The sequence below is a fragment of the Pristis pectinata genome, chromosome 18 (assembly GCF_009764475.1).
Source record: "Pristis pectinata isolate sPriPec2 chromosome 18, sPriPec2.1.pri, whole genome shotgun sequence".
NCBI lineage: Eukaryota > Metazoa > Chordata > Chondrichthyes > Rhinopristiformes > Pristidae > Pristis > Pristis pectinata.
In genome coordinates this window covers 38,188,052-38,201,478 of record NC_067422.1, presented here as the reverse complement: position 1 = coordinate 38,201,478, position 13,427 = coordinate 38,188,052, and the positions used below count along the sequence as shown (strand labels likewise).

General features: G+C 62.7%; 2 protein-coding genes across 8 annotated transcripts in view; one reads left to right on the top strand and one right to left on the bottom strand.

Annotated features, from left to right (window-relative positions):
• Positions 1–5,266, bottom strand: part of sap30bp (SAP30 binding protein) — a 63,616-nt gene extending 58,350 nt beyond the window's left edge. Inside the window, exon 1 of one of the 2 annotated variants that reach the window (XM_052032737.1) lies at positions 5,147–5,266. In XM_052032737.1, the coding sequence (XP_051888697.1) occupies positions 5,147–5,225 (79 nt within the window). In that variant the 5' untranslated portion in view covers positions 5,226–5,266. The remainder of the gene's footprint in view (positions 1–5,146) is intronic. The other variant, XM_052032736.1, reaches the window with a different exon arrangement.
• recql5 (RecQ helicase-like 5) overlaps positions 5,223–13,427 on the top strand; it is an 88,596-nt gene continuing 80,391 nt past the window's right edge. For all 6 annotated transcript variants that reach the window (XR_007957726.1, XM_052032729.1, XM_052032730.1 and 3 more), the window contains exon 1: positions 5,223–5,457. Coding sequence is in view for 5 of the 6 variants with exons in the window: in XM_052032729.1 (XP_051888689.1) it covers positions 5,337–5,457 (121 nt within the window). In the remaining variant the exon portion in view is untranslated. The remainder of the gene's footprint in view (positions 5,458–13,427) is intronic.

The window sequence follows — 13,427 nt, the reverse complement described above, 5'->3', positions numbered from 1 at the left end:
GCCACAGGTGAAGTAAGACTGGAAGATAACTAATATTCCCTTGTTTAAAAAGGCAGTAGGGGTAAACGTGGAAACTGCAGCCTTACCTTAATTGGGAAATAGTTGGAGAATATTCTGAGGGACAGGATTTATGTTCACTCGGAGTGATTAGGAGGAGTCAGCATGGTTTTGTGTAGGGGAGATTATGACTCTCAAATCTGATTGAGTTTTTTTTTAAGGAGATAGTTAAGAAAATAGATGAAGGTAGATGTGGTTTACGTGAATTTTAGTAAGGCTTTTGACAAGGTCCTGTATGGTAGGCTGGTCCAGAAATTTAAGGCAAATTGGTTCCAAAATTGGCTTTGTGATGGGAGGGAGTGATATCACACCCTTAAAAGCCTCCCACTTGCCATTCGTTCCTTTCCCTTCAAACAGGTTCACCCAATCAACCTCTGCTAGATCCTGCCTAATTCCCCCAAAATTAGCTCTACTCCAGTTTAGGACCCTAACCTGTGGACCTGTCCTGTCCTTCTCCATCACCACCTTAAAGCTAATAAAATTACAGTCACTAGAGCCAAAGCGCTCCCTGACGGCCACTTCAGCCAAAGCGCTCCCTGACGGCCACTTCAGCCAAAGCGCTCCCTGACGGCCACTTCAGCCAAAGCGCTCCCTGACGGCCACTTCAAGTTGTCTAAGGTGGCAACAGGATCAGGATCAACTGGGAAAGTGGGCAAAGGAATGACAGATGGAATTTAACTTAGACAAGTGTGAAGTGATGCATTTTGGGAAATTAAACCACAGCAATACAGACACAGGGCTGTGGAGAGTGTTGTAGAACAGAGAGATCTAGGGGTGCGAGTACATTGTTCCCTGAAAGTGGCAACACAGTCAGATAGGGTGGTGAAGGTTGTGTATGGCACTCTTGCCTTCCATCAGTCAGGGTATGGAGTACAAAAGTTGCAACGTCATGATACAGTTGTACAAGATATTGGTGAGATTGCACTTGGAGTACTGTGTATCGTTCTAGTTGCCATAGTGTAGGGTGCAGAAAATATTCACGAGGATGTTGGCAGGATAGGAGGGCTTGAGTTATAAGGAGAGGCTGGACAGACTGGGACTGTTTACCCTGGAGCAAAGGTGGCTGACGGTGACCTTACAAAGGTTTATAAAATTACGAGCAGCATAGATAAAGTCAATGGTCACAGTCTTTTTCCCAGGGCAGAGGGAGTCTAAAACAAGAGGGCATAGGTTTAAGGCGCAAGGGGAAAGATATAAAGGGGACCCGAGGAGCAAGTTTTTTGACATAGAGAGTGGTGGGTATATATGGACCAAGCTGCCAGAGGAAGTGATAGAGACAGTAACAATTACAATGTTTAGTTGGACTGGTTCATGGACAGAAACGATTTAGAGGGATATGGATCTATGCAGGTAAATGGGACTAGCTCAGGTAGGCTTCTTGGTTGGGATGGTGAGGGCTGAAGGGCCTGGTTCTATGCTGTATATCTCTATGCCTCTATATTTAAAATGTTGGTTAATCTGCATTTTGAGTATTGTGTACAGTTCTGGTCACCAGCTATAAGCAGGATGTGGTACCAATAGAGAGTGTGCAGAATAAATTCACCAGGACCTTGCCTGAAATGAAGCACTGTAGTTATAAGGAGAGATTGGATAGGCTGGGTTTATTCTCATTGGCATGTAGCAGGCTGAGAGGTGACCATATGGAGGTTTATAAAATTATGAAGATATAGGATGGATAGTTAGAATCTTTTTCCCAGAGTGGGGGGGGGGGGGGGGGGGGGGTCTAGAACAAGAGGGCACAGGTTTAAGGTAAGAGGGGAGAAATTCAAAGGAGATACGAGGCAAAGGTTTCTCACATAAAAGGTGGTGAATGTCTGGAATGAGCTGCCAGAGGCAGCAGATACAATTACCACATTTAAAAGGCATTTGGATAGGTACTTGGATAAGAAGGGGAGACAGTCCTAATATGGGCAAATGGGATTAGTGTACATGGGCATCATGGTCAAGGTGGGCTAAAAGGGCCAATTTCTGTGCAGTATGTTTCCATGATTCCATATTCACGCATGGATCCACCAATACCATTCTAAACAGTTAGACCTGTACCCAACTGCTCGCAGTGTTCTACAGTCGTATCGCTACCATACAATACTATTCCCCAGTGCTGTAGTCAGACCTGTATAAAAAGTTCCTGTTCCTAGAACCATAACTTGTATACAACAATACTGTTACTAGTTTTATAGTCAGACATGCACCCAAAGCCTTCTAATACCATAGAGTTAAACCTGTATCTAACAATAACAATTCCTGTTATTTTTGTAATGTGATACCATCAGAATTGTATGAAACAATTCTATTCCCAGTATTATAAAGTCAGTCTAATACCCAATGACACTGTTTCTAAGGTTATATAGTCAGTCCTACAGCCAACAATAGTATTTCTAATGTTACCTAGTCCTGGGGGAGTGGAGTTAATCTTCAGAGTCAGAAGGAAACTGTTCAACTTCTGGGGACAGTAACTCGGAACTGTCACCCAAACCTCAGGAGTTGAACTGCACTATGCAGATGGCACTTAAGATCGTGTACGGTTGGAAGATGTGCTTCAAGACCTTATTGACTTATTCAATGAAGCATAACAGAAGACAGACCTTACACTGAACATCTGCAAGACAGGGTACTTCTACCAACCTACCCCTCTGCACTACACTGCCCTGGTTTACAGCAAGATCTTGGAAAACTTGCATCACTTTCCATATCTTGGGAGCAACCTTTCAACAAAGGCAGAAGTTGATGATGAAATTCACCATTGCCTTGAATACCATAGCAAAGTCTTTGCTTGATTATGGAAAGTGGTATTTGAATATCAAGACCTCAGACCTGGCACAAAACTCATGGTCTACTGGGCAGTGATGCTCCTTATACACTTCTGAGACCTTTCCCAGATTTCTACAGATGTACGGTGGAGAGCATTGTATCACTGCCTGGTATGAAGGCTCCAATATGCAGAATCGAAACAGGCTGCAGAGGGTTGTAGACTCAGCTAGCTCTATTAAGGGCATCACAATTGAGGACATCTTCAAAAGGCAGTGCCTCAAGAAGGTGGCATCCATCATTAAGGACCCTAACCATCTGGGACATGCTCTCTTCTCATAACTACAATCAGAAAAGAGATACAGGAATCTGAAGATCCACATCCAATGTTTTAGGAACAGCTTCTTCCCCTCTACCATCTGATTTCTGAACAGTCCATGAACCCTTGAACACTACCTCGTTATTCCTCTTTTGCACTATTAATTTATTTTTTAAACTTATAGTAATTTTTATGTCTTGCACTGTACTGCTGCCACAAAACAACAAATTTCATGACACGTTAGTGAGAATAAACCTGATTCTGATCTGGACTATCTATAACAGGCACTGGAAAAACATCACTAACACCATCTCTGCAAAGTCCTTCAAATTCACTGGAAGGATAACCAAACAAATGTTTCTATCTAATTATAGGTGAACACCCAGAGCACTGAGGCTCTTGTTACTCTCAGTCATTTATGACCAGCAAAACATGTTGTTAGCATGTTCAACACAGGACTCCCAAAAAGAGACACTATTCTGAGTTTTGTCATGGGAAGAGATTAGCAGCTGGATGGGGGGAATAAGATTCAAGGATATGCTCAAAAGCTCCTTGAAGAAATGCAACAGCCACACTGACTCCAAGGAATCTCAAACCCACTGCTACGTAAAATGGAGAAGAAGAGTTTGAGAAGCAATTGGAAACCTCAATCCCGTGTAAGGAGCATACAAACTACCCACGTACCAGCATGATCAGGCAAGTCCTGCCTCATCTGTGCATGTCTTGTCAGCGAACACCGAAGCCACAAAATTGATGTGGCGGTCAGCCTCCAGTGTTACACAGTGACAGACCCATCCCCACTGGTACCGTACCCCTGTGTTATACAGTGACAGACCCATCCCCACCGGTACCGTACCCCGGTGTTATACAGCGACAGACCAGTCCCCACCGGTACCGTACCCCAGTGTTATACAGCGACAGAACCGTCCCCACCGGTACCGTACCCCTGTGTTATGCAGCGACAGACCCGTCCCCACTGGTACCGTACCCCTGTGTTATACAGTGACAGACCAGTCCCCACCGGTACCGTACCCCTGTGTTCTACAGCGACAGACCCGTCCCCACCGGTACCGTACCCCTATGTTATACAGCGACAGACCCGTCCCCACCGGTACCGTACCCCTATGTTATACAGTGACAGACCCGTCCCCACCGGTACTGTACCCCTATGTTATACAGTGACAGACCCGTCCCCACCGGTACCGTACCCCGGTGTTATACAGCGACAGACCCGTCCCCACCGGTACCGTACCCCTATGTTATACAGTGACAGACCCGTCCCCACCGGTACCGTACCCCGGTGTTATACAGCGACAGACCCGTCCCCACCGGTACTGTACCCCAGTGTTATACAGCGACAGACCCGTCCCCACTAGTACTGTACCCCAGTGTTAGACAGCGACAGACCCGTCCCCACCGGTACTGTACCCCAGTGTTATACAGCGACAGACCCGTCCCCACTAGTACTGTACCCCAGTGTTATACAGCGACAGACCCGTCCCCACCGGTACTGTACCCCAGTGTTATACAGCGACAGACCCGTCCCCACCGGTACTGTACCCCGGTGTTATACAGCGACAGACCCGTCCCCACCGGTACTGTACCCCAGTGTTATACAGCGACAGACCCGTCCCCACCGGTACTGTACCCCGGTGTTATACAGCGACAGACCCGTCCCCACCGGTACTGTACCCCAGTGTTATACAGCGACAGACCCGTCCCCACCGGTACTGTACCCCAGTGTTATACAGCGACAGACCCGTCCCCACCGGTACCGTACCCCGGTGTTATACAGCGACAGAACCGTCCCCACCGGTACCGTACCCCGGTGTTATACAGCGACAGAACCGTCCCCACCGGTACTGTACCCCATGCTGTGCGGAGACGAACTGTATAATGAGGCCTGGTAATATCCGCAGAGCATTTGTAGGCCCAATGAGCACCACGATGAAAACTTCTTATTTTGCGAACCCATGTCCCCCAGCACCCGAGTGCCACGTTCTCCCGCAGGCCGAGCCTCACCGGTCTCCGTGTCACTGTCCGAGTCCGAATCCCCCGCGTAAGCCCTCAGCGTCGAGAGAACATTGCGCTGGCCCGCCATTTCTCGGCGCACTCCGTGTGACGTCAGACACCCAGGTGCGCGGATGCGCCGTGCCGGGGCAGGCGTGCGACGTCAGCGGTGCGCGGCGGGAGCTGTGGTGATCGGTCGGTGATGGGGTCCCGGGCGGGCGCGGCGGGTCCGGACCGGCTCCGCTCGGCCCTCGTTCACGTCTTCGGCTTCCAGTCGTTCCGCTCGGAGCGGCAGGAGAGCGCGGCCAGGGCGGTGCTTAGAGGTGAGGCTCCGAATCCGAATTGAGCACCCCCACCACCGCCTAACTCTCCTCCCTCCCTCCCCCTCCCCCCCTCCCCCCCTCCCCCCTCCCCCCTCCCCCCCTCCCTTCTCCCCCTCCCCCCTCCCTCCCCGCTCCCTCCCCCCCTCCCCCCCCCTCCCCCCTCCCCCCCCTCCCCCCTCCCCCCTCCCCCCCCTCCCACCCCCTCCCCCCCCTCCCCCCTCCCACCCCCTCCCCCCCCTCCCTCCCCTTCCCCCCTCCCCCCCTCCCTCCCTTCCCCCCTCCCCCCCTCCCTCCCCCCCCTCCCCTCCCTCCCCCCCCTGCCACCCCCTCCCCCCCCTCCCACCCCCTCCCCCCTTCCCCCCTCCCACCCCCTCCCCCCTTCCCCCCTCCCCCCTTCCCCCCCCCCCCCCCCCCCCCCCCCCCCCCCCCCCCCCCCCCCCCCCCCCCCCCCCCCCCCCCCCCCCCCCCCCCCCCCCCCCCCCCCCCCCCCCCCACCCCCCCCCCCCCCCCCCCCCCCCCCCCCCCCCCCCCCCCCCCCCCCCCCCCCCCCCCCCCCCCCCCCCCCCCCCCCCCCCCCCCCCCCCCCCCCCCCCCCCCCCCCCCCCCCCCCCCCCCCCCCCCCCCCCCCCCCCCCCCCCCCCCCCCCCCCCCCCCCCCCCCCCCCCCCCCCCCCCCCCCCCCCCCCCCCCCCCCCCCCCCCCCCCCCCCCCCCCCCCCCCCCCCCCCCCCCCCCCCCCCCCCCCCCCCCCCCCCCCCCCACCCCCCCCCCCCCCCCCCCCCCCCCCCCCCCCCCCCCCCCCCCCCCCCCCCCCCCCCCCCCCCCCCCCCCCCCCCCCCCCCCCCCCCCCCCCCCCCCCCCCCCCCCCCCCCCCCCCCCCCCCCCCCCCCCCCCCCCCCCCCCCCCCCCCCCCCCCCCCCCCCCCCCCCCCCCCCCCCCCCCCCCCCCCCCCCCCCCCCCCCCCCCCCCCCCCCCCCCCCCCCCCCCCCCCCCCCCCCCCCCCCCCCCCCCCCCCCCCCCCCCCCCCCCCCCCCCCCCCCCCCCCCCCCCCCCCCCCCCCCCCCCCCCCCCCCCCCCCCCCCCCCCCCCCCCCCCCCCCCCCCCCCCCCCCCCCCCCCCCCCCCCCCCCCCCCCCCCCCCCCCCCCCCCCCCCCCCCCCCCCCCCCCACCCCCCCCCCCCCCCCCCCCCCCCCCCCCCCCCCCCCCCCCCCCCCCCCCCCCCCCCCCCCCCCCCCCCCCCCCCCCCCCCCCCCCCCCCCCCCCCCCCACCCCCCCCCCCCCCCCCCCCCCCCCCCCCCCCCCCCCCCCCCCCCCCCCCCCCCCCCCCCCCCCCCCCCCCCCCCCCCCCCCCCCCCCCCCCCCCCCCCCCCCCCCCCCCACCCCCCCCCCCCCCCCCCCCCCCCCCCCCCCCCCCCCCCCCCCCCCCCCCCCCCCCCCCCCCCCCCCCCCCCCCCCCCCCCCCCCCCCCCCCCCCCCCCCCCCCCCCCCCCCCCCCCCCCCCCCCCCCCCCCCCCCCCCCCCCCCCCCCCCCCCCCCCCCCCCCCCCCCCCCCCCCCCCCCCCCCCCCCCCCCCCCCCCCCCCCCCCCCCCCCCCCCCCCCCCCCCCCCCCCCCCCCCCCCCCCCCCCCCCCCCCCCCCCCACCCCCCCCCCCCCCCCCCCCCCCCCCCCCCCCCCCCCCCCCCCCCCCCCCCCCCCCCCCCCCCCCCCCCCCCCCCCCCCCCCCCCCCCCCCCCCCCCCCCCCCCCCCCCCCCCCCCCCCCCCCCCCCCCCCCCCCCCCCCCCCCCCCCCCCCCCCCCCCCCCCCCCCCCCCCCCCCCCCCCCCCCCCCCCCCCCCCCCCCCCCCCCCCCCCCCCCCCCCCCCCCCCCCCCCCCCCCCCCCCCCCCCCCCCCCCCCCCCCCCCCCCCCCCCCCCCACCCCCCCCCCCCCCCCCCCCCCCCCCCCCCCCCCCCCCCCCCCCCCCCCCCCCCCCCCCCCCCCCCCCCCCCCCCCCCCCCCCCCCCCCCCCCCCCCCCCCCCCCCCCCCCCCCCCCCCCCCCCCCCCCACCCCCCCCCCCCCCCCCCCCCCCCCCCCCCCCCCCCCCCCCCCCCCCCCCCCCCCCCCCCCCCCCCCCCCCCCCCCCCCCCCCCCCCCCCCCCCCCCCCCCCCCCCCCCCCCCCCCCCCCCCCCCCCCCCCCCCCCCCCCCCCCCCCCCCCCCCCCCCCCCCCCCCCCCCCCCCCCCCCCCCCCCCCCCCCCCCCCCCCCCCCCCCCCCCCCCCCCCCCCCCCCCCCCCCCCCCCCCCCCCCCCCCCCCCCCCCCCCCCCCCCCCCCCCCCCCCCCCCCCCCCCCCCCCCCCCCCCCCCCCCCCCCCCCCCCCCCCCCCCCCCCCCCCCCCCCCCCCCCCCCCCCCCCCCCCCCCCCCCCACCCCCCCCCCCCCCCCCCCCCCCCCCCCCCCCCCCCCCCCCCCCCCCCCCCCCCCCCCCCCCCCCCCCCCCCCCCCCCCCCCCCCCCCCCCCCCCCCCCCCCCCCCCCCCCCCCCCCCCCCCCCCCCCCCCCCCCCCCCCCCCCCCCCCCCCCCCCCCCCCCCCCCCCCCCCCCCCCCCCCCCCCCCCCCCCCCCCCCCCCCCCCCCCCCCCCCCCCCCCCCCCACCCCCCCCCCCCCCCCCCCCCCCCCCCCCCCCCCCCCCCCCCCCCCCCCCCCCCCCCCCCCCCCCCCCCCCCCCCCCCCCCCCCCCCCCCCCCCCCCCCCCCCCCCCCCCCCCCCCCCCCCCCCCCCCCCCCCCCCCCCCCCCCCCCCCCCCCCCCCCCCCCCCCCCCCCCCCCCCCCCCCCCCCCCCCCCCCCCCCCCCCCCCCCCCCCCCCCCCCCCCCCCCCCCCCCCCCCCCCCCCCCCCCCCCCCCCCCCCCCCCCCCCCCCCCCCCCCCCCCCCCCCCCCCCCCCCCCCCCCCCCCCCCCCCCCCCCCCCCCCCCCCCCCCCCCCCCCCCCCCCCCCCCCCCCCCCCCCCCCCCCCCCCCCCCCCCCCCCCCCCCCCCCCCCCCCCCCCCCCCCCCCCCCCCCCCCCCCCCCCCCCCCCCCCCCCCCCCCCCCCCCCCCCCCCCCCCCCCCCCCCCCCCCCCCCCCCCCCCCCCCCCCCCCCCCCCCCCCCCCCCCCCCCCCCCCCCCCCCCCCCCCCCCCCCCCCCCCCCCCCCCCCCCCCCCCCCCCCCCCCCCCCCCCCCCCCCCCCCCCCCCCCCCCCCCCCCCCCCCCCCCCCCCCCCCCCCCCCCCCCCCCCCCCCCCCCCCCCCCCCCCCCCCCCCCCCCCCCCCCCCCCCCCCCCCCCCCCCCCCCCCCCCCCCCCCCCCCCCCCCCCCCCCCCCCCCCCCCCCCCCCCCCACCCCCCCCCCCCCCCCCCCCCCCCCCCCCCCCCCCCCCCCCCCCCCCCCCCCCCCCCCCCCCCCCCCCCCCCCCCCCCCCCCCCCCCCCCCCCCCCCCCCCCCCCCCCCCCCCCCCCCCCCCCCCCCCCCCCCCCCCCCCCCCCCCCCCCCCCCCCCCCCCCCCCCCCCCCCCACCCCCCCCCCCCCCCCCCCCCCCCCCCCCCCCCCCCCCCCCCCCCCCCCCCCCCCCCCCCCCCCCCCCCCCCCCCCCCCCCCCCCCCCCCCCCCCCCCCCCCCCCCCCCCCCCCCCCCCCCCCCCCCCCCCCCCCCCCCCCCCCCCCCCCCCCCCCCCCCCCCCCCCCCCCCCCCCCCCCCCCCCCCCCCCCCCCCCCCCCCCCCCCCCCCCCCCCCCCCCCCCCCCCCCCCCCCCCCCCCCCCCCCCCCCCCCCCCCCCCCCCCCCCCCCCCCCCCCCCCCCCCCCCCCCCCCCCCCCCCCCCCCCCCCCCCCCCCCCCCCCCCCCCCCCCCCCCCCCCCCCCCCCCCCCCCCCCCCCCCCCCCCCCCCCCCCCCCCCCCCCCCCCCCCCCCCCCCCCCCCCCCCCCCCCCCCCCCCCCCCCCCCCCCCCCCCCCCCCCCCCCCCCCCCCCCCCCCCCCCCCCCCCCCCCCCCCCCCCCCCCCCCCCCCCCCCCCCCCCCCCCCCCCCCCCCCCCCCCCCCCCCCCCCCCCCCCCCCCCCCCCCCCCCCCCCCCCCCCCCCCCCCCCCCCCCCCCCCCCCCCCCCCCCCCCCCCCCCCCCCCCCCCCCCCCCCCCCCCCCCCCCCCCCCTTCCTCCCTCCCCCCCCCCCCTCCCTCCCTCCCCACCCCTTCCCCCCTCCCCCCCTCCCCCTCCCCTCCCACCCCCTCCACCCTCCCCCCCTCCCCCTCCCCCCTCCCTCCCCCCTCCCCCCTCCCCCTCCCCCCCTCCCCCCTCCCCCCTCCCCCCCCCCTCCTCCCTCCCCCAACCCAGCCATCCACCCCTTCCCACCCTCACCCCTCCCCTGCACCCTCACCACTTTTCCCCCTCTCCCCCTATCCCCATCCACCCACCTCCTCCCCCCACCCCCAACCCCTCCTACCCCCCACCCCCACCCCCACCCCCACCAACCACCCCACCAGCTCTTCCCCCCTCACTTCCACCCCTCAGCTACTACCCCACCCTCCCTCCCCCTCCTTCTGGTTTCGAGCTTCATTCTCTCCCCACCACCTTATTTTGCCCCCCGCCTCCCTTCCTGGCCCTAAGCCTTACATTGTGTGATACAGGGACTGGAAATGGGTCCCTGGTGTTACCATCATACCTCAGAGGCTGGAGTTTGTCGATGGGCCAGGACAATTTTTCTTGCACTTTTGGTAGTCTTAAGAGGCATGTGGAAAGCATTGTATAAATTCTTTTATTTTTCGTTTCATAAAATACTGGTTTGGCCACTGAACTGGACAGAGTGGTCCAGTTATTTTCAGGAAAAGTGCAAAAGCTTTGGCAAGAACACACAAAAAATTTAGTAAATGATTTCCAGGGATGACTGACTTTAGTTATGTAGATATAATGAGGTACGTTGTATCAACTTTGCTCTGTTTAACATTATGAAGGGTGTAGACAGAGGTAGGGAGAACTGTTCCCAATGGAGGGGTCAAGAACTAGGACGCTGAATAAAGGAGAGTGGTGACAAAGCCAAAACTGGAACAAGGAAAAAACATTTTTACCCAGCAAGTGGTTAGGATCTGGAATGTATTTATCAGGAGAAATTGTGGAGGCAGGTTTATTGTGTTCAGAAGATAGCTGGATAGGTATCTGCAAAGAAGGAATTTGTGGGTCTGTAGGGAGATCATGTGGGAGTTTGAGCTGGATGGTGTTTACACAGATCAGGTTTGCACTCAGTGGATCATAGAGATTCATTGTGTGCTGTAACTGTTCTACATTTCACCACTCTCACAGGTACCGAGTCTCAGATTATAGCCATCTGTATAAAAATAAAACACAGAAAAATCCTCTCATTCCCAGTCTGTTCTTTGATCTGTCCCTCTGGTTCTTTAACCGCCTGTCCATGAGAACAGCTCTGTATCTGTCCTTACTAATCCCATCGTAATCTTGGATATCTTTTGTCAAATCTCTAAATCTTGGCTCCGAAGAGAATATCTGTAGGCTAATCTTGAAGCTGACACCTTTTATCCCTAAAATCTTTTCTGCACCTACTGTAGGAGCTTCACATCCTTCATGAAAAGTGCTGACTGGTATTGGATGCAATATGCCATTGCAGCTGAACTCGTATTCTATGGAAGTTCAAACTGACCTGTGTACTTTTGTACTTGAGGGTCCCATATGCTTAACTGTTCTATCAACATGGCCACAGATTTGTGCACAAAAACATCCAGGTTTCTCTACTCCTGCCCATCTTTTAGATCAGTGCCTTTCAACTATATTATTTCCTATTCTTTCATTCCAAATGTATCACTTCCCATTTTGCTGTACAAAATCTTATCTACTGGCCTGCTGATTCTGCCAGCCAACCTGTCCTCTTTTCAGTTTTATACTATCTTCCTCAGTATTTGTTACACCAAGTTATCCATTTGTAAGAACAGTGTATTTTTTTTTTCCTTCTGTCCATTGTAGAAGTTTGATTTTGTGATTTGCAACAAGACAGATGACTTGGATCCTTTAGCTGAATAACTTTAGAGTCATGGAGTTATACAGCACAGAAGCAGGCTTTTCGGCCCAATATGTCCATGCCAACCAAGATGTTTATCCAAGCTAGTCCCATTTGCTTGCCTTTGGCCCAGATCCTACTAAACCTTTTCTATCCATGTACCTGTCCAAATGTCTTTTAGACATTGTAATTGTATGCCTCAACAGCTTCCTCTGGCAGCTTGTTCCATATAACTACCACCCTCTATTTAATGCTGTCAACACTTTTAAAAGCCACTATGTTATTCACAGAGCTTAAACTATCCCACTTACAGGTTCCCAATTTGACTGATAATTGCCGTGTACAGTAAGTCTGGGCAGAATGAGTTTTCATGAGTTTGACTGACTGAGTCAACTCCTCTGACTGTAGCCTTATTAACCAAGTTGATTTTTCTTCCTGCAGTATGATTGACAAGGCCAGCTCCTTTGACTGTAGCACCAATGTTCATGCCTCCTCCTTTATCTCCATTGTTCACTGATGCAGGTACATGATCAGCAGCAGGATCAGTTCCTGATTGGCCACATGGATCATGCTCTCCTCACTATGTTTCTTCCTCATTATCTTATTACACAAATCCAGGCTGTTAGCTCTGTTATGAATACTTTGATGTCTGCATTGCTGGATATATCAGCCTGCTTTTCCTTGTGAGTTTTAAATTGTCCTTCAGGCAGATCCTGCAGTCTTTTTGTGCAGGACTGTGTACCTTTTCTTCCCTGTTTAGCCATTTGGGAATCAGGAGGAACATCGTACAATAAGTCATTGTTGTAAAAAGTGGTGGTCCCAACAATGATCCATGGGGAACACCACTTGTTCCAAGGTTGTCTAAGGCTACAACAGGATCTAGATCAACTGGGAAAGTGGGTGGAGGATTGGCAGATGGAATTTAACTCCAAGTGCAATGTGATGCATTTGGGAAGTTAAAACAGGTCAGGAACTACACAGTGAATGGCAGGGCTCTGGGGAATGTTACTGAACAGCGAGTCGTTGAGGTACAAGTACATAGTTTCCTGAAAGAAATGAGGTAGGTGGACAGGGTGGCGAAGATGGTGTATGGTACAGTTGCTGCCTTTGATGGAAGCATTGAGTGTAGAAGTTGGGACGTGGTGTTACAATTGTACACGTCATTGGTTTGGCAGCACTTGGATTATTATGTGTACTTCTGGTCACTACACTATAGAAAGTATGGGATTAAGCTTGAGTGCATGCAGTAAAGATTCACAGGAATGTTTCCTAGACTGGAGGGCTTTAGTTATGAAGCACGATTAGATAGGCTGGGACTGTCCTCCCTGGAGTGAAGGAGGCTGAGGGGGACCTTATGAATGTTTATAAAATCATGAGGGACATCGATAAGGTGGATGATCAATCTTTTTCCGAGTGTAGGGGAGTCCAAAACTAGATGGCGTAGGTTTAAGGTGAGAGGGGAAGGATTTAGAGGGGATTTGAAGGGCAAATTTTTCACACAAAAGGTGATGAGTATATGCAATGAGCTGCCAGAGGAGGTGGTAGAGCCAGGAACTATTACAACATTTAAAATTCATTGTTTTGGAAACAGAGGGACATGGGATTAGCATAGGTAGGCGAGGCGGACGAGTTGGGCCCTGGGCCTGTTTATGTGCTGTATAACTCATGAATCTTTGAACGCCTGTCTACTATTTTCTGTTTTTATTTCAGATTTCCAGCATCTGCTGTTTTTGATTTTGATTCCATGATCCTCTGCTCTTTGTCCTTGGGTTGATTTCTACTCCACGGTGCCACTGTCTGTTTTATTCCACAGGTTTCAACCTTGCCTGTTGTACTCTTTCAAATGTTTCCGAAAAATCAGCACAAACAGCGTCTACTATATTTCATTCACCTGACTTCTCTATAACCTTATCAAGAGATTCAATCAGCTGAAGTCACCACAATTTGACTTAAATAA